Here is an 18,382-nt window from a genome sequence, read left to right as displayed (position 1 = left end):
CTGCAAATACCAGCTTAAAAAGTGAATTACTGCTGCTGTATCAGCAGATAAACATTTCTGCAGTTTGCAACCCATATTTTGGCCATGAAAATCTGTCTATATTAGCTGTAAACATGAGCCGAAAGAACAAATAAGTAAGAGGAGTTTTAGTCTGAATCAACAGAACTACTTCACCTCAAGTCCTTGTCTTTATTCATCATCATTCCTCACATTTTAAAGTGTGTTTTATGGACTCAATTTTTTGGGTCTTCAAATTTTATGTTTTAAGACTAAAGTTTTTAGTCTGAACTACTGGTGACATCTGTAACAATTTTCATATTGTCTTAAATTATTTTGTAAATATCAGCATATCAGATATTGGCAAAAATCCAATATTGTTCATCACTAGAAATTTCAGATGAAATTCAAGTAACAGTGATAGACAAAGTTGTTTTTTATAGAATAATAACGAGAGACAATCTTTAAATTATGACTGAGTTGTAAATATTTCTTTTGGGGAAAAAACAAAGTAAAATACTCAGACACACTGTCTTCTGTTGCTATAATAAATTAACCTGATGAAGGTCTGAGTAACAATGTTTTGAAACAACACAGCAAATTTTTGAATTGTGCCAGAATGTTTTGTGTTCTGATTGTTGACTTCTCTCATACATCTCCAGGTGTGCAAAAGGTTTTCATCTTTAAATATCTATTTTGAAACATGTAACTATATTTTTCAATCATATCATTCATTGTGATGAACGTTCCTTATTCACAGTTGCAAGAATGAACTTTTTCCATCATTAACCATAGTGTTTTCTATTTTTCTCTGTAGAGTTTGACTTTTGACTGCAGTGTTTATGGTGTGACAACAGAGTTTGATTCTAAGCAGTTAAAACTGTTTTGATGTGATTTAGAGGTTTTGTCAAAGAAGTTTGAGCACTGAAATTTTTGTTCAAGGTTCAGATACAATGGAAGAATTTGAGAAATGTTTTAGCAATTGTTAAAAAAAACAAAACAAACTATAATAGTTGATAATAGTTGTGTCCATCAAATTTTGGCGTTAATGACCACAAAACTTTACTATACCATTTGACACTTCATAAACAATTCATTAAAACAGAAAATTCAGCCCTGGTCCAGCGCACAGACAAATCTCTCTTTCTGATCATTCACTGTGCAAACAGTGGTATTGCTTTCTTTCAGTTCATGTCTTAAGAAGTATTAAATTTGATTTTTTGAGCATGTAGGAACCCTGCTTGATCAAACTGATCAGAAATGATTAAATATTGATTTGAAGTGTTACCAGGAGATGAAAAATGGGTCAAGGTCAAGAAATGCTTTGGCCAACACGTTTAATACATTTTTCCTGTCTTTCACTTCCTCTACATCCAATACATAGAACAAAAATAAACTCCAAACGGTAAAATAGAACATGATTAAAACACTTGATGTTAAAAAACATTTACAATTGTATCTTGCAGTAGTGGCAAGTAGTAGTTATTGGCCTGCCACTGGAGTTTTTGCCACCATAAACTCACAACGTAGACGTGCTGTAAAGGAGAAGTTCACACTGATTTAAAGGAAGAGAGTCCACCAGAATCGAGGCGAGGCTTCCCAAAAGTAGCTTAGCACCAAAATCAAGGCTGGATTTACATTATTTTTAATATCAAAAGTAGAATTTTTCTAACTCCAGGCAGACATTTCCCACCTTAAAATCTGATTTACACACGAAGACAGAGGGAGTCTTTGTCCCTGCAGCAAAGATTGACTTCAAAAAGAAGTGCTTTTAGGAAACTGAGCCTGGAGCAGATCAATCCGACATCTTTAAACATCAATATTTGAGTTATCTGACAGTAATGCTTATCATCTCCAGATCATTTCATTTTGATGCTTTTTCAGGAGACAGAAGACATGCTGTATCACCGGAGATGCACATGGAAACAGCTGGAAAATCTCAAATATTTGACCCAGTCATGTTGCGTCAGTGCTGCAACAATGGCTCTGTTCAGAAAGTGGAAAGAAAAAAATGCTCAAACTTTGTGCTCATCTTTGAAGAAAGGGAAGAAGGAGGTAGCTATGAACAGTTGATCTGGAGTTTCATCAAACTGAATCTCACATAGCACATGAATACCATTAGGGGAAAACCCCTTTTAGACTTTATTCTTCTGTCTGTGCGCTATTCATGTGCTTGAGACTCCTCTTTCTTGTTAAAGTTGGGCAATGAGAGTTCTCAGGTCACTTCCTTCAGCTGTTATCACGTGTATCAGATGTTTATTACTTCCCTACAGGCCCAGTTGACGCAGGTTCTGCTTTATAATAACCTTTAATAAATTCCTCCATCCTTGCTCATGTTGATTCACCGCTCATACTGTGAAGCACTAAACAGGGATTATAAAGATCTGTACAGAGGCCAGAGAACAAAAGGAGGAAATCTACAAAAATAAGTATCTCTAGATCCACATTTAAATGGGTCATTCTTGCATGACTTTCAGTAACACCACAAGAAAGGTGCCCTGTTTGAAACTAGTCTTCCAAAGACTGAATCTGTCAGCAGACAAGAACATTTAAAGCAAATTTAATACTTCAAGACAAAGCTGAACCCAGATCTGTCAACAGGTGGACTACGTTGACAGAAAACATTTCAAAACATGCCGATGTGGGAGCTAGACATGACATGCACACACACGGACACGCACAGCCCTAAAGCAGGCGGATGAATGTGGGAAAAAGCTGTTGTTTAGAGGACATTTAACACTTGACTGTTCAATTCAGCTCAGACTGTAATCTGAAGTTTCCCGTTATTAAAAAAGGCTGGTTTCTTGTTTGTATGAGCGGATAATAAACTGCCCCATGAGAGCAGATCATTTAAAGGTCCAGTTTTCTGACCCGCTCTAAAAACTTCCAACCAGAGATAATCACCAGACTCTCAGAGAGGTCTAAAGAAACCTCTATCACACCAAACTCAATGTGCTGTTCCAACATGTGACCAAAAACCTGTAAGCCATCCTGCTAAAGAAAGCCATGACAAAAACAAAACACAAGCTTCCACCTCACCCTTACGTGTCACAGCTGCAGTAATCCAAAGTGACGGTGAGGTGCTAAGAAACTCAACAAAAGTGATCGAGAAACAACACTTATTTAAAAGAACTCAGGTGACTAGTGGAAATTTTACTGACCGTTACACAAAAAAAAAAAACAAACAAAAAAAACTGGCTGTTAAAAACAAGATTTGTGGGGGAAACTGGCTGTTACAGTTAATATGAAACTGAAGTGCTAAAGGTCAAAGTAAAATCATAAACAGAGAAAATTTAAGCAGGAGCTCAGTGAAAATTCGTTCCTCAACAGCTCAGTTTACAGCTTAAACTGAGTGCAGCCTAGATTAAAGTGAAGACGTCAAAAACTCTTAGTTCTCGTCCTCTTCATCATCATCGTCATCGCTGATGAGGTATCCACGGGCCCCGCTGTGGTGCGACGGAGGTGAAGGAGGCGGAGAGGTCTTGGTGAAGAAGGGAAGGCGGAAGGTGGGAGATGGGGAGCGCTCCTCCCGGGTGGGGCTGCTGTTGGGGCTCTGTCTGGGGCTGATGGCCTGCAGCATGCGGCCTTTCCCTTCCTTTAACATGTGCTTCTGTGGAGACGGACACATGAAGAGATCTTATGTTATATCAACGCTGATCTATCAGATTAATACAGCCAGAATTTATAATGCTTTCCTTCCCACTTTAACATTTCCCCCAGGCCATCAGCAGTGTAAATACAGATAGTTTTATCAGTAGCTCTTCTGATTAAACAGTGATTAAAGACCAAACTAAACCAACATCCTCACCAGAGCTCCCTCAGGGCCAAACATCTGCAGGAAGTTGCCGATGAACTCTCTGGATTTCTCCTCCCATTTCTGGATGAGGTCAATGCTCTTCTCTTCCACCTTCTGGACAAACTCTTTGCTCCTTTCCTCCACGTCCCGGACCTTTCTCTTCACCTTGTCCACTCGCTCTTGCAGGTGGTACTTTTTCTCCTGAGCACATAGGAAGAGCAACATAAACTACCCAGACACTAACAACATTAAAATAAATCTGCTACTGTCACAACTCCATTCTCTTCTTTTTCTCTGACCCTCACACAGACTTTATTTTCTTACGTTTATGAAGCTGACATTGAGCTCCTTTGCTGTGTATCCTCTCTGGAGGTTGCGTCTGACGTACACGTCATAGTCTCTGACTATGCGTGTGATGATGTCAGAGGTGGAAATGCCCTCTGTCCTCTGTGTAGGAGCAAACATACCTGTGGAGAGCAGAGAAGTTGACAGAGGAGAAAAGGTTACCAGATACAGGTGTGTGAAAAAGGACAAAAAAGGGAGAAAACTGGAGAAAAAAAATACATTTTTGCAGTTTGCTTAGGTACCAATGCAAAATATTAAAAAGTTAATTATTTTTTGTTTATGTCCAGTCATATTGCTTTCTTTCATTTGTAAAATAAAAAAACACCTATGTCCATTGAGGTATGTGATTAAGGTTTAGTCTTTTAATTTTCAAGCTGATACAAGAAAATGAGCAACAACCGGCTCTTCTATTGGTACATTTTCATCAAGTTGTCCAGTGTAATTCAGGACAGTTTGCCACTGTAAACCTTGATCTTGCTTATGTTTCCACAGGCAGTTTCAATTAGGTACTATTTTGGCTTTTTTAAATGTCTCTTTATGTCTAACAACAACAAAAATGATATAAAAGGAAAACAACTCTCACATGAAAGCAGTATCTGGTCATTGACAATAATGAGATGACTCATAGAACCAACTGGTTGGTAAACAGAACATCACTATGGCTCATTTCGTGTCCTCTTGAATGGAGCTGTCATTTCAAACTAACCAATATTCCACAAGATTTACTTTCTAAATAGTATACCAGTTTTCTCAGAAAGCATGTTTATGATGGAATGAGAGAGAAAAGACGCCGTGTTTGTCCATTATTACCACTGCTGCACAGGAAGTGAAGATTCTTCTTCGAACCTCTCGAGTCTAGCTCTTTTAGGTCAGATGGGTACACCTGGTACTCCAATAGAAGTTAAGTACCAAGAAGTAGGACGGTACAGATCAGCCATTTTTGAACTGTCCTACTTTTGACAGTGGAAACACAATTAACTCTGTACCATACTGAACAGAACTGAAACAGACCACTTGGTGGCAGTTTATGTGCCTTCTTAATGGGACGTCTTCTGTTTCTCAACAGATATAATCTGGCATTTAACATGTCATTTTTCCATGAAGGAATCCAGATTCATCCATTTACAAATTGTACAGGAGGTGCATTTCTTTTCTCTTCTTTTAAGTATTTGTGTTGTAAAGATTTGGCCCAGAGAAGATTTGACTATGTTGTCTGTGTTGTACACCTTCTCGGTACATTGACTGATGTCCTGTATGCTCTTCTGCCTTTACCCATGTTTCATTTAAAGCTAAATACAGTGCTATTTCCTGGGTGAGTTTAACTGTATCTTGTCCTTATATGTGTACTGTTGTATTACTCTGTCACTGTAACACTAACCAGCTTCCTTAATGTGCTTGTACACATCATCACTGCCAGCTGAGGAGTATGGGATGTCATCATGGGCCACAAAGTCAATCTAGAGAGGAAAAACAACACATTTACAATTAAAATCCAAACTCAATGTAATCAAAGAGGAAAAAATCAGGAAAATATAGCAAGGGATCTGAACTGAAGATCCCAGTAAATACACGTGTGTGTCTTTGATCTGAGTTTTTTTTTCCTAATTCCATTTCATCCACTTACGCGATGTTTTGCAAGGAACTCTGGCGTTAACGTCCAGGGAGCATTTCGCACCACTTCATCCACATAGCGACAGTGTCTGATGGCATCGTAGCGCTCGTCCTCATTCATCACCGTGAAGCCTTTGTATTTGTGAGTCAGGTCATCACTGCACACTGGAATTTTTTTTAAATAACAGAAATAATCAAAATTAAAATGTTTAAATTAAATTCTTAACATCCTTGCCCTTTTTATTTTTTTACAATCTTTGAGGAGTGTTTAACTGGTTAAGAAACAGATATCTTAATACCAGTGTCTTCCTATGACCTACAAAGTAAATGAGAATATCAGGAGGATGACTGACTATTTCTGTACAGTTATTTTAATGCCTGTCGCTGCTACCACCAGGTCAGATTACAATAAAGGGATTAACTGCTGAAGTTGTATATATTTTTCCAACAAGCTTTCACAAGGAGCAGTGATTTAGACAGGTAAAAACAGAAATATCTTTTAGGGAAAACTGAAAATATATAAAACAGGTCGGATCAGCAAAGAGATGTACCTCGTAAACGACTCAAAAAAGTTCACCTAAGTCACACTTAAACAACCCTTGCCCTCGCCACAAAGCTCTACCCCTACTCTTTGAGTGTTCACATCTAGGGATAGGAATGTCCTGAGTCTTGTTGGAATGGAGAGTTAGGGTGAAGTGCAAGGGCTACATGGCCCTTTAAATGGAGATTTTCCAGCAGCACACTCCAAACCAAGTGTTACAAGTAATCTCAGAGAATGTCTTGCAAATCATCAGTAAGATGGCTGTTCAAAAAGTGTACAATGTCAGTTGTTTCCTTGCAAAGACAAGCTTAAATGTATGACAATAATCTTAAATCATTCAATGTTTCAATGCACTATGGCTCTACTGATTTCAAACAAGCATTTTTTTAAATCCCTTGTAATGGAATTTGCAGTATTATCTTTAAGTCTGTTTATGCAAATGCAATCAACGACAACTGATGATGTATCAGGAACATAAATGGTCATCCTACTTTGTAGTGGGAGATTTCCCCACAACCCCTTGTAACTCTGTTTCAAAGGGCAAGGGGGAACTTGAAGTTGAGCGGTAGGGGTGAAGTTAGAAATTGGGTTGAGCCAAAGTGTACAAGATACTGCCGTAGAAAACTGAACTGGTTAACATTTCATTTCTTAAGACTTTCCTATCATAAAGTGAGAAGACAAAGGTGTCATGGAGAACATTCAAAGGATTTACAAACATCAAGTAACAGTTGACTTTTCTGATCTTGTAGTGTACCTGTAGCTATAAACCATCAAACCCATATCTTTATTAGATACAACTGCAGTCGCTTACTTACCTCCAACGATGAGGTGTGTATTTGGGAAGAGGCCTTTAGCCTGCATGAGAGCTCTGGCGTGTCCTGAGTGGAAAACATCAAAGATGCCATCTGCGTACACCCGCACCGGTCTGTCAGCTGGACAAAGTGAGGTGAGATGAAACATGAAGGCATTTAAGATTTGTCCTGTGCAGATGTTTAAACATATTTTTCATATCTATCTAGAGACAGAGAGAAAGGATGTAAAGAAAACAGACTCACGTGGTGTTCCCCTTTTGGCCTCCTCCATGCTGACTCTCTCATAAGGTTTATCATCAGCTGGCTCCAGCTCATCTGCGAAAGGTGCAGGGTGTTTCAATCCCTGTGAGGCCACCAGAAAAGGAAAGACTTCAGTGGTCAAGTAAGTTTACCATTTAGATTGTGGCTAAAACATAATGTACTTTAAGTTTTTAAGTTTTTTAAAATCTCTTCTGTTGTTGTACAAATGTCATAGAAATCCTGGCACTGACTGATGTGAAGGCCAAGCAACCAACTACAACTGAATTTAATTAAAAAGACAAATTAATTGTTTAACTGTAGAACATTATGACAAATATTGTACATTCAGTGCCACAGGAAATGAGGGCTATCACTGTTTCCCTCATCCTTTAAAAAAAAGGTTGAATGAATAACAAGGTGATCTTTCACGTGCCCCTTAAGGAGAAACATCGTGAAGTTATCTCTGGAATGCCCTCCAGAGGAGAAGACATGACAAAGATCTCTTTTTAGAGCCCCTTGATATGAAAATATCAGGATAAAATGTTCTCTTGAGTTACCCTTACAGCAGAAGAAATGTGATAAAGGACCAAAAAGAGTGCACTCACAGTGAAGAAAAGAAACTTAACTATTGCCATTTTTATTAATGTTTTCCCTGCAGTTACTATGTTGGATTAATCCACCACCTTGCATTCAGGATCAGCATATCCAGGGGAAACATTCAGGATTGCCTGGGCATACACAAAGCTTATAGAAAATGCTTTTTTAACACGTTGCTTAACAGCTCAAGCACACGGCTGACTCACCACGGTACATCTGGGGATTTTCCCAAGCCTTTCTCCCTCCTCAGTCTCCCCATTGGAGCCATCTCTTCTTCTCTTTCTGGACAGCAGCAGTCCGCTGGAGCTCTGAGCCTCCATCTGTGTCAAAGACCAAGTAAAGGAAGTTAAAACACACTTTAGTTCATTCTTTCCATAGCAGCTTTGACCTCTTCTGGTTTGATTTTAAAAGAGGACCATTCAGATGAAGACACTCAGACATACTCTGAAACATACGCACACATCCTGGATGTGAAGGGTATGTTACATAAGTATAGTAAGTATTATATAGCATACAATACAGACAGACTGTAAATATAGACAGCAGGTTATGGCAGATGACATCTACTGCGTCAACTTTGACCCAGTAACAGTGACAGGGACACACAGTATGTGGGTTAAAGAGCCACAGCTGGTCATTGGAAAAAAATGAAAATATTTTACAAGTAGACAGGTCACCTGAAAATAAAGCACATCACCTGTTGCTACATAAACAACTTTTTTTGATCATACAGAAAATGACCTCCGTGACACCTTCAGCTCAGCCTGGAAAACATGACAACAATCTAATAGTTGTCCTTCCAGTTAAGAGAAAGTGGTTATGATTCAAGAAGAGCTTAAATTCACATTTGGTCCAGGACAGAAGTCTCCAAGACTTTAGCTGGCATTGTTTTGAATATGTGGCCAGCTGGATGACTTTCTTGTGACTGCACCCATTAGTATGTTGAGGGTTACTTCTTTTACATTATACAAAAGTCCATTATCAATGGATTCCTAAGCTAAATTTCTGAAAATTTTGGAGAAAAAAGACACACAAATGGAGAATTTTTAGACGATTAACATCTGAAATAGCTTTGCAAGACATGATATAAAGAAATGCAGAAGTATACAAATATTGACCACTGATTATACAGCTGGTCATCTTCTAAAGTCCTCTGTCAATTGTTTATTTAGTAAAATACAACAGACCCAAGACCCAAAACCGTAGGACATTCTGTTTACCTTAATAATAAATAAAATATGTACACAAAACAAAGAATGAATTGCACGGGTGATTCAAATTGTGGATGAACAAAAATGTCAGATTCTTGCTTGAAAATGACTACTAATGATTTATAAATGAGAAAAAAAAGGCTTATTATTTGACACTTTTAAAAGAGTAAAGCAGAAAAAGTCTAACTTTATGTTCAGGCTCTTGGTGGGGCCTATAAGTGTCCTGTGTATACAGAAAGAACAAGTCAACAATATCTAGTGCAGTAGTTCTCAACTGGTGGGTCAGGACCCAAAAGTGGGTCACAGTGCTTTTTCCGGTGGGTCATGAATGTGTGCCAGAAAAAAAGTGGCAAAAAAAAACATTAAATACAGAAGCCCTAAGAGGACTGGTAGAAAATCAATACATTTATTTTAGGTTTTCCAGTGATGATTGGTAAATTTGATTCATTTTGCACAGATTACAACTTATTTATCTCCTTTTCTCAAGAAAACAAAGATGGTTTTCCCACAATGATGGGGGGGGGGGTTGTCCCTGGAAACTGGAGTAAAGCAAGATGTATGTCCTTCTGTTAAGATATGCTTTTTAAATATGTTTGTTTTGTCCTAAAACTTTGCTATATTATGTTTCATTTTATTTAGGGTCCAAACCGCAACATTTTTATCAAAGGGTAACATTTTTATCATTTGAGTAGTTAAACATTTTTTTTTTTAAATTTGGGTCGCGCTTTCTCATAAGGAGCTGGAGGAGGAATGCCCAACCAGTTGAGAACCACTACTGTAGAACTTTACGCTGTTCATATTAAAATCATGTTAAATTTTCCAATACAGAGTTTGAAACACCCTCCACAGTGATACTGTGCCACCCACCTCTATTAAAAAGGCTGAGACAAAAGAGACTACTGCCAGTATCCTATTACAAGGGTTCCTGTGTTATAGGTTAAAGCTCTGCCCCATTCCTCACATTCCATCACGTCACCTAAATTGAAGCAACAGGTCATTAAAGGGACTCTTTTATTTCTAATGTAACTCCTTGAACTCGTGATTAATTCTTGCTAACTCCTGGCTGGATGTTCCCTGCTGCGTCATCAGTTATGAAAGTGTGACTCAGTACAATAAGTGACAGGCAAAGCAATGCACAATCCCAGTGGTGACAGATACATGATCCAACACTGGATGCTTGTACATGCAGCCCCCTGTCTCTCTCTTGGTAGCAGCTGAGCTGCAAGGGTGAAAAGCTCTGCAGGGCTCTCACACACTGACAGACAAGATTTACATGAGAGCACATGTCATCATAACTGGAACAGGCTGCTATAATAAGCAAGCAACAAAAGAACAGTGTCAAGTCTGGTAAAACCAGATGCTGTGCAGCACTGGTTCAAGGTATTTGCTGCAAACAGACAGTGTCTCAAAAAATGCAATCTGAGGAAAAGTTTGAGCCTGGTGCTTCTTTCATTTAATCAGTAGTCCATACAATATATATAATTTATATTTATTATTTTTGTCATTTGAGACATACAAGCAGCAAATACACATGTTAAAAGGCCGGGGCCAGATATTGTTTGGGACATTCTTGGGAGAATTAAATAATAAATCAGACATCAAAATAATTATAAATGAGATTTTCTATTGACCAAATGACGTATTGTCGATTTAAATTGTAAACCCAAGTCAAGGGATTAAAAAAATATTATACACTCGAATTTGGTATTATGTTTTAAAGCATAACAATCCCCCATAACACAACGAAAATCTAACTTGGCCACTGGAACATTACCCTGGTACCCTGTTGGATCCCGGACCACAGTTTGAGAACCACATTTGTACTTCACAAAATGTTCCCCAATATCTGCCTTCAATCTTGTTCAGTACACCGCGTATGCAATATTACGAAAACAGACACAAAAGTTGTCAAAACTAACTACAGAGGTGTTCCCAGTGGCTAAAACAGCTGACGGAGGAGTTGTTAGGTAACTGGTGTTACTGGTTGTGCAGCTTTATTTTCCACCCTGTCATACTGGACGCTGTCGTCTGGAAAGCTGTAAAATCAATACGCTAAGTAACCCGGCTAGTTACGTCTGCTAGTGCTTAACTACTCACGTCAGCCAAGTTTCTGCTAACTTACCGCTAACTCTTTTGTCCCGAGTGCTGCTTTGCAGGAGTGGGCGGCTTCCTCGCACAGACAGTACCGAGTTAGCTAACAGCAAAAAGCCAGCTTACACTGGTGTCTACCGTCGAATGCCTGCTAGCAAGCTAGCTCTCCGGCTTCTTTGCCTGTTAGCTCTATGTAGCCGTTAGCTTGCTCGTTAGCTGACAGCAGTGACAACGGAAAATACGAACAACCCTGTCTGTCTGACGCACTCGGACCGGCAGTGTTGCTGGCAGAAAAGTGCCCCAATCCAACGAAGCAGGAAAATTTCAGCAGTGACAGCTTGTACTACAACGCTGACAGGTCAACTACACAGGAACTACAAACTTCGACATCGTCAAAGGAACTGACATAACAAGTCGGACACTTCCGGTTTAGCATACTTCGCCATCTGGTGGACAAATTTGACAAATACATTCAAACAAGGGCCTCACGAGGAATTGTTGCGCCCATGAAAAGGTATCAGTGTTTGAAACCTAACAACTCCTGCTATAATAATAATAATAATAATAATAATAATAATAATATATATGATTTTTTTTTGGCTAAAACTCAGTTGATCAGTGGTTCTCAGATGATGTGAGTCTAGGTGTGCATTGGAAATTTGTATGACTAAGTTGATTTTTTTTATACTATTAAGGATCAAGATAACAGTTCCTTGTAACAGTTGCGTTGTTCTATAACACACATCATAGAATATCAAACTATCAAAACTCTGACAACCTCAAATAATCCACAAATTTCCTCCTAGGCATTTCTGGTATTTTCTAACTGTAATATATTTCATATGTATGTGTTTTTGGATAACTTGGGATAAAAGTGACTTACCTCTTACACAAGAGGTTTTGAAAATGGCAAAAAAAAAAAAAAAAAAAAAAACAAAACCCTAAAAGCATGTATTTGTATAATTTTCTGGTTCCTATATGGTATAGTGAGGCCCACTGGTGTTCCCTGAGGCTTGTCTTGGTGTGTGGTATGAATTTGTACAACCATACATTATTTCTACAACCAAACAACAACTATAGAGACTGTGAGATTTTTTGACAAATATTTACATGTATAACCTGCACATGTGTTTGTATATATATATTTATAATTTTGTATGTATATGTGTATGTATAAATATCTCCACCATATCCAGTCTGTAATATATCCAATCTGTACATAACAGTTTGTAAATACTATTTATAATTTGTTTTATATTCCATATTTTGTAATTATTCATTGTCTTTAATTGCATGCTCTTGTGTATCCATCGGTTCCCTACCTAGGGTTTGGGACCCCCAAGTGGGGGCAGCAGAGAACCTAAGGCCTTGCCTGAAAACTATTTACTGGTTTTCTATATTTTCTGAGAGGTTTTAAGTTTCCATAAAACTAACAACAAATAATGAGAAGGGCAGCAGACATACTTTAAAAAAATAGAATGAAAAACTAGGTTGATAAAAAAAGTTCCTATGTCACAGAATGTTCTAATTTGTAAAATGTTTGTAAAATATGAAATAAACTGTTAGAAATAAAAGAAAGAAAAACTAGGTTGATTTAGAAAAATGGCGGCATAAAAATGAAATCTAAAAAAAATGAATGAATGAATGAATGGTAGATGGACAGTTAAAACCACTGGTCCTCATCTTGCATATCTTCACAAATATTTCTCATTATATTCAATTTTTCCTATATGAAACTGCAAATGTTCTGTTGCTTTGCAGAAATTTAAAAAAATTAACACAATCTAATGGAAAAAAGACATTTGTTTCACAAGAAATTGGGCTTAATAAGTCAAGATCTTGAGAAATCAACTAAAATTTACTTGTTACCATGGAAAAAAGACGCAAGGTAAAATACAATGTATGGAGGTATGTTTGCTTAGGGTTTTTCACAATTGTTTGTCCAGGCACACAACCATGAAAAGTTCTGACTCAATTTGTAGTCCTTACTCACCAGTCGTAAATTAAATGAAGATATTTAGATGCAGTTAAATGATACAGCAGTGCTTATTAAACTCTCTTTGGGAAGACAGAATCATCCCTAAGCCTTGCTCAATTTTGCAATTGTTTTCAATCAATTTGTCTTGTGAACTAGTTCATTCCTACAATAATTCAAGGAGTTTTCAAGCATTGTGAATCAGAAACCAATTTTTATTACTGTCAATATGGAAAGACAGAGGAGGGGTATAGCACTGGAATCAAGGTCATAGAGCTGAAAACATCACTCTGGAGCAGATCCCCATGTTGTCCTGCAGAGAGCTCCAGGAAAAAGTGTTATTTCCCTCGAAGATCAGAGGGACACTGCTTACAATAATTGATACCCTGGAGGTTGTGGTTGAGTTGTGCAGCCTACCAGTCTGACCTGAAATACAACAGACAGCAATGTGATGATTTGGGATTATTCATGACACTCAGGAGAATGACTTCAAGTTACAGATAATTATTTATTTAAAAGGTATTAGGATATAATGCAACCATCGGGCTGGTGCCAGACCATTACAGTACTTAAGTACTTAAACCTTCTGTAAAGCAAAATGATTTATTTGTCCAGGCGGCCTGTTGTCTCAGTGTATGGGCTGAATAGATGTATATCATTTAAGAAAAACAAGTACTCCTACCCTTCCATTTTTGACCTGTGAAAGAGCAATTACAGTATGATGTTAACCATTAGCCACCTGGTAGCGCCCCAATAGACTGCCTGTCTCCTTCTGGCACCCTTTGATCGCAGCCTTACCTGCTGGTTTAAGGATAGAGTTTGCTTCACTGTTGAAGTGACAAACACAGAGCAGCCAATGAGGCACATAGGAAGATGAAAAAGACAGTCCAAAAACTGAAAAGATGACCTGATTATGTAATGGAAGTAATATCAGAGCAGAGGTCTAGCTCACTAGTCATCAAAAAGTTAAGATCCAATCTTTATTACTTACCACCATTAGGCTACCAAGCTTTGATGTAGATTGTAATAACGATAATAATAATATTAAATTTTGCTTATTGTAAAAACTCAAAGACACTGTACAATGCAGAACATGATAAATCACATGAAGAGCACCACTGTCGAAACATTTTAAGACAAACTTGAAACCATTTTCAAGATGCTGGAAATCTTTTCATTGTTTATTTTACATTATGCTAATCTCATCCTGTCTGTTAAAGCTATGGGGCTATGGTGTTGTACAATGCTACCAGTTGTGCAACAAAAATGTTCACCTACTGATATTTTTGAATGAAAGCCACTATGAACAGGAAGACCGTCTTAATTAACAATAGTTTAATTCACTTGAGGGTCCAAGTTATATTTGAAGATAAATAGCTTTGTTTGCTAGGTTAGCAAAGCCAAAACAGCAGTTAGCTAGCCATAGCAAGATCATGTGTTAGCATGCTACTACTTGCTAACACAAGAATATGTAATCTCTTGTCTGGCAGACTTCCTCTTTTCCTTTGCACAGGTTTTATTTTGTACTGACCAGAAGAACAGGGTGAAACAAGGGAAAGGTTTTTGGTTGAAAATAAATAGTGTATGTTTTCACTGTAGTAACATTATTTACTAGCATGTGCTTTTTTGTGTGGATTTATACTTGGTGGTTATTCAGAAGTGTTTTAAGAAGATTAAAGGGCCATCTTAAAGTCTCAGAACATCAATTCCCAGACTGTGTTACACAGACTGGGTGTTGAAACAAGCTAGCCCATAATTCCTGCATATTTCTTGGGGACTTAAACAGCGGTTGACGCCGCTCCCCCTCTATTTCTTGGCTGCCCAAGACCAGAGTTAAAAGGACATATCCAGCTGTTCTGCGACAGAGGGTTAATTTTTACCTGCAAGGCATGTTTTTTTCCAGATTTAGGCTACTGTAGCAGGGAACATGCAACCATAATTTCCATATTCATTGATTAAACAGATAAATGTTTGCATGCTTGTTTATGATTGAGTGTGACTTTCTGAGTATATTAGTTGTCAATTGAGGATTTTATCAAGGGCAGTGACAACAGTACAAACAGATGGGAGGATGGCACCCAGTAGTTGCCCTGCTGTTTCAGGCCTGTTTCTTGTGGCTTTACAAGGAGTCACATTTTGTTTGAAGTTGGTCTTTTTACTGCTGGTTCATGCTCAGCGTGCTAATGAGCTCTTCCACGTCTCAACAGAAAATGCAAGAGGGGCGGAGAAAGGCCTACGCGCAGCTCAGTGGCCAATGGAAAGGCCCCAGTATTAGCAGCAGTATTTATGAACTGTTATGTTGTACAGCAGATTAGACCAGGACCGAGGAGATGCAAGAGCAGGTGAGACGTTGTCCTTTGTATACTTACTACAACTAATTTCAAAGTGAAGATGAAGAAATGAGGCAATTGTTCTTATTGTTCTGTTCTGTTCATGTACTGGCTTTTTATCTCTTAACTTGCCATAAGGATTAAAAATTTAGAGACAAATTTAAAAGATAAGATCAAAAGGAATGGATGGTATCTTCTTTAAGTGCAAACCAAGGATATTTCAGTCCAAAAGTGGTTGATATGATCTTAATTTCCTAATTAACTTTCTGCCTTAGCTTTTTTGCAAGGAAACATCTGAACCTGGTGGTTCATGTTCAGGAGTGTGATACCTTGGGTGTATTTTTTCCCTTCAATGCCTTACAGATACTTGGATATTAGACTTTCAGAGGAAAAGCTGTTGAACAGGAAAAGTAATAAAGTGTTTGATATTTCAATTGCAGATGTGGATAATGATTTCCCAGGTGTCACTGCTGAGGGCGCTGTGCTACCTGCTGTTAATGCCAGGTTAGTCGGAGCAAAATACTTGAAATTATTCTCCTTCCAATGTACCCGTATGGAGGAGTTTAAATATTGCAAGTAGGCTTTTTTTCACTGTCTTATGTAGTTGCTCTTGAGGGCTTTGTAGACGTAAGTGTTTTTCTGTTGTTTTATTTTATGTTTTGTCTCTCTTTAGGCTTGCTGGAAGCAACATCTCTGGTGAAAGTGAAGAATCCTGGAGGTATTTCAAACCTGTTGCATTTCATGTTAGAAAAATGATACAAACCAACTATTCAATTAAAATTGACTGTAAAAAAGTTAGCATTTTGAATACAATTAAATTAAAGTATAGCTAATATTACAGTTTAAAAGGCTTAATAGTACATTACCTGGTAATATACTAATCACAAGAAAGCTACTATGTCTTAAAAAAGGTTCAAATTTATGTGCTATCACCTAACCATTACATTACGATCATAAACATTATAACACAATTAAATTTCCTTGTTCTTATTCCTGACTCTGTTTCTTTCCAGGGAATTCAGTAAGCATTGGCTCAGCTCAGGCTCATGATTTCCTGACTAATTCTCGACCGAAGAGGAACGTCGACCCTAAGTGGTACAGAGGAAATCCTGATTTTCAGTCCTACTACCGTTTCTACAACAGCATTGGACACATTGAAGGAGTAAGTCCAGCTTGGTTTGATATTCTTATATAATGTGGTCCTACTTTGATTATGCCTGAAATTTTCTTCCTCTGTGATTTGTTTCTGTGATCTTTTCACTCAGATTTATGAGATCGACAGGATCCGAATGCTGTATCAGCAGATGCGACACTTGGAGTTAACTTATGGCCCTGATGCCTCCAGTTACCAAAATGCCCTGGGTGTACTGACCACCACCGAAGCTCCAACTACTACCACTCAGCCTCCTCCACCCCCCACCACCCCTGCTCCCACACCAGACCCTCTGGAGAATGCCCAGAAGATCTATCTCTGTCATCCCAAAGACCCCCTGTGCAAACCTCAGATTGTCTACCTGCCAACAGGGGCCGTTCCAGTCCTGTGCGACCCACGTCACAACCCCGCCTGCAGGCCCAAAACAGAGGAGGAGATAAAAGCTGCTGCTCCTCCCAAACCAACCCTGCCTCCTCCTGCTCCTCCTGCTCCCAAAAAGTCCGACCTAACTCCCCCTCCTCCCCCAGTCATTTTCAAAGGTATGGAGTATGACTGTGACCCATACTGGGACCCTGACTGCCTCATTGATCATCCACCCCGCCCTATCCTGGAAACAAAAGCTCCAGAGGCACCTGCAGAGGAAAAAGTGGAAAAAGAAGTGGCAAAAGTAGAGGAAACTGCCCCACCAGCAGCAGCAGCCACCCAGAAACCTCTCTACCCTTTCTTTGATCCTTATGATTTCAAACGTGACCTCTATGACCCCTTCAATTATGTTGATCCAGCAGCTGAAGAGTAGAAACTCAGTGCCTCAAATATTAAAGCTGTCAGAAGCGGTACAAGGCCAAATCATTGCAGGACTTTGCTCAAATCTACAATAAAAAAACAGAGTACAATTCCAAACCATCCAGTACAACACAGGACAAACAAAATAATAATTGTGCAGCTTTTATACAAATAAATCACACACAAACCAATCTATTACCTCACAGTTTGTTTGGGTGTCTATAACAAACATAAGATAAAGTTTTATAAAGAATCAAATACAAATAAAAGAATAAAAACTGAAATATTGTCATTATGGATGATGTTATGTCTAATTTTTTGTGCCATTCCACTGCATTTACATGGGTTTGAAAAAGGAACATTTCTCTATTTCTCATTTTTTCTGCCTTTTATTTCACACAGACTAACAGCTGTAACCAGTGGTAACTTGTAAATAAAGATATTTCCTACACTATTCATGACACAGATAAAGAAATAAATGAATTCTAAAAGTGTTTTAAATTCTAAGGCACACATTCACATATTACCAAATTCCACTTTATATGCAAAATACAATTACAGTCAATATGGGAAGTTTAAAAGTGGTTATGTACCACAATAAATTGAACCACTGAACCTCTGTAAGGCCTACAAAGGGAGCCTTGTCCTCTAGGGAGTAGACTGACCTTTTTTTTTTTGTAAGATTTATTTTTGGGCCTTTTCATGCCTTTATTTGATAGAGGAAGGACAGTGGATAGACTCGGAAACAGGGAAGAGAGTGAGGAGAGACATGTGGTAAAGGGCCTCAGGCCGGATTCAAACCTGGCCTACCACATACATGGGTAGCGCCCTAAACCACCCGACCATCTGCGCTCCCTAGACTGCCAAAATTAACACTGGTAGAATATTCAGGATCAAATT

At 38.3% G+C, this 18,382-nt stretch overlaps 2 protein-coding genes across 2 annotated transcripts; one reads left to right on the top strand and one right to left on the bottom strand.

The window, feature by feature from the left end:
- Window positions 1–1,009: 1,009 nt before the first annotated feature.
- Window positions 1,010–11,641, bottom strand: pcyt1aa (phosphate cytidylyltransferase 1A, choline a). Its single transcript, XM_041804010.1, has 9 exons — window positions 11,273–11,641; window positions 8,146–8,259; window positions 7,346–7,445; window positions 7,106–7,222; window positions 5,763–5,914; window positions 5,517–5,595; window positions 4,118–4,260; window positions 3,806–3,994; window positions 1,010–3,607 (listed from the first exon to the last, which is right to left on the bottom strand). The coding sequence occupies exons 2-9, from the start codon at window positions 8,257–8,259 to the stop codon at window positions 3,386–3,388; spliced, it is 1,116 nt and encodes a 371-aa protein (XP_041659944.1). The 5' UTR covers window positions 11,273–11,641; the 3' UTR covers window positions 1,010–3,385.
- Window positions 11,642–12,190: 549 nt separating this feature from the next.
- LOC121520211 (lysine-rich arabinogalactan protein 19-like) lies at window positions 12,191–17,495 on the top strand. Its single transcript, XM_041803585.1, has 4 exons — window positions 12,191–12,269; window positions 16,220–16,264; window positions 16,560–16,708; window positions 16,812–17,495. The coding sequence occupies exons 1-4, from the start codon at window positions 12,191–12,193 to the stop codon at window positions 17,493–17,495; spliced, it is 957 nt and encodes a 318-aa protein (XP_041659519.1).
- The last annotated feature ends 887 nt before the right edge of the window (window positions 17,496–18,382 follow it).

This window comes from Cheilinus undulatus, linkage group 13 (assembly GCF_018320785.1).
Source record: "Cheilinus undulatus linkage group 13, ASM1832078v1, whole genome shotgun sequence".
NCBI lineage: Eukaryota > Metazoa > Chordata > Actinopteri > Labriformes > Labridae > Cheilinus > Cheilinus undulatus.
Note: the sequence above shows the minus strand (reverse complement) of the source record. Positions and strands in the feature narration are given on the sequence as shown.

Excerpts from the sequence above, each read along its gene's own strand:
- pcyt1aa (XM_041804010.1), bottom strand. The coding sequence starts at position 8,259 with ATGGAGGCTCAGAGCTCCAGCGGACTGCTGCTGTCCAGAAAGAGAAGA. Across the intron at positions 7,223-7,345 it reads GGCCAAAAGGGGAACACCAC|CTGACAGACCGGTGCGGGTG; the intron begins GTGAGTCTGTTT and ends CACTTTGTCCAG. Across the intron at positions 3,608-3,805 it reads TTGGCCCTGAGGGAGCTCTG|AAGCACATGTTAAAGGAAGG; the intron begins GTGAGGATGTTG and ends CCGTCTCCACAG.
- LOC121520211 (XM_041803585.1), top strand. The coding sequence starts at position 12,191 with ATGTATTTGTATAATTTTCTGGTTCCTATATGGTATAGTGAGGCCCAC. Across the intron at positions 16,265-16,559 it reads GAAAGTGAAGAATCCTGGAG|GGAATTCAGTAAGCATTGGC; the intron begins GTATTTCAAACC and ends GTTTCTTTCCAG. Across the intron at positions 16,709-16,811 it reads GCATTGGACACATTGAAGGA|ATTTATGAGATCGACAGGAT; the intron begins GTAAGTCCAGCT and ends CTTTTCACTCAG.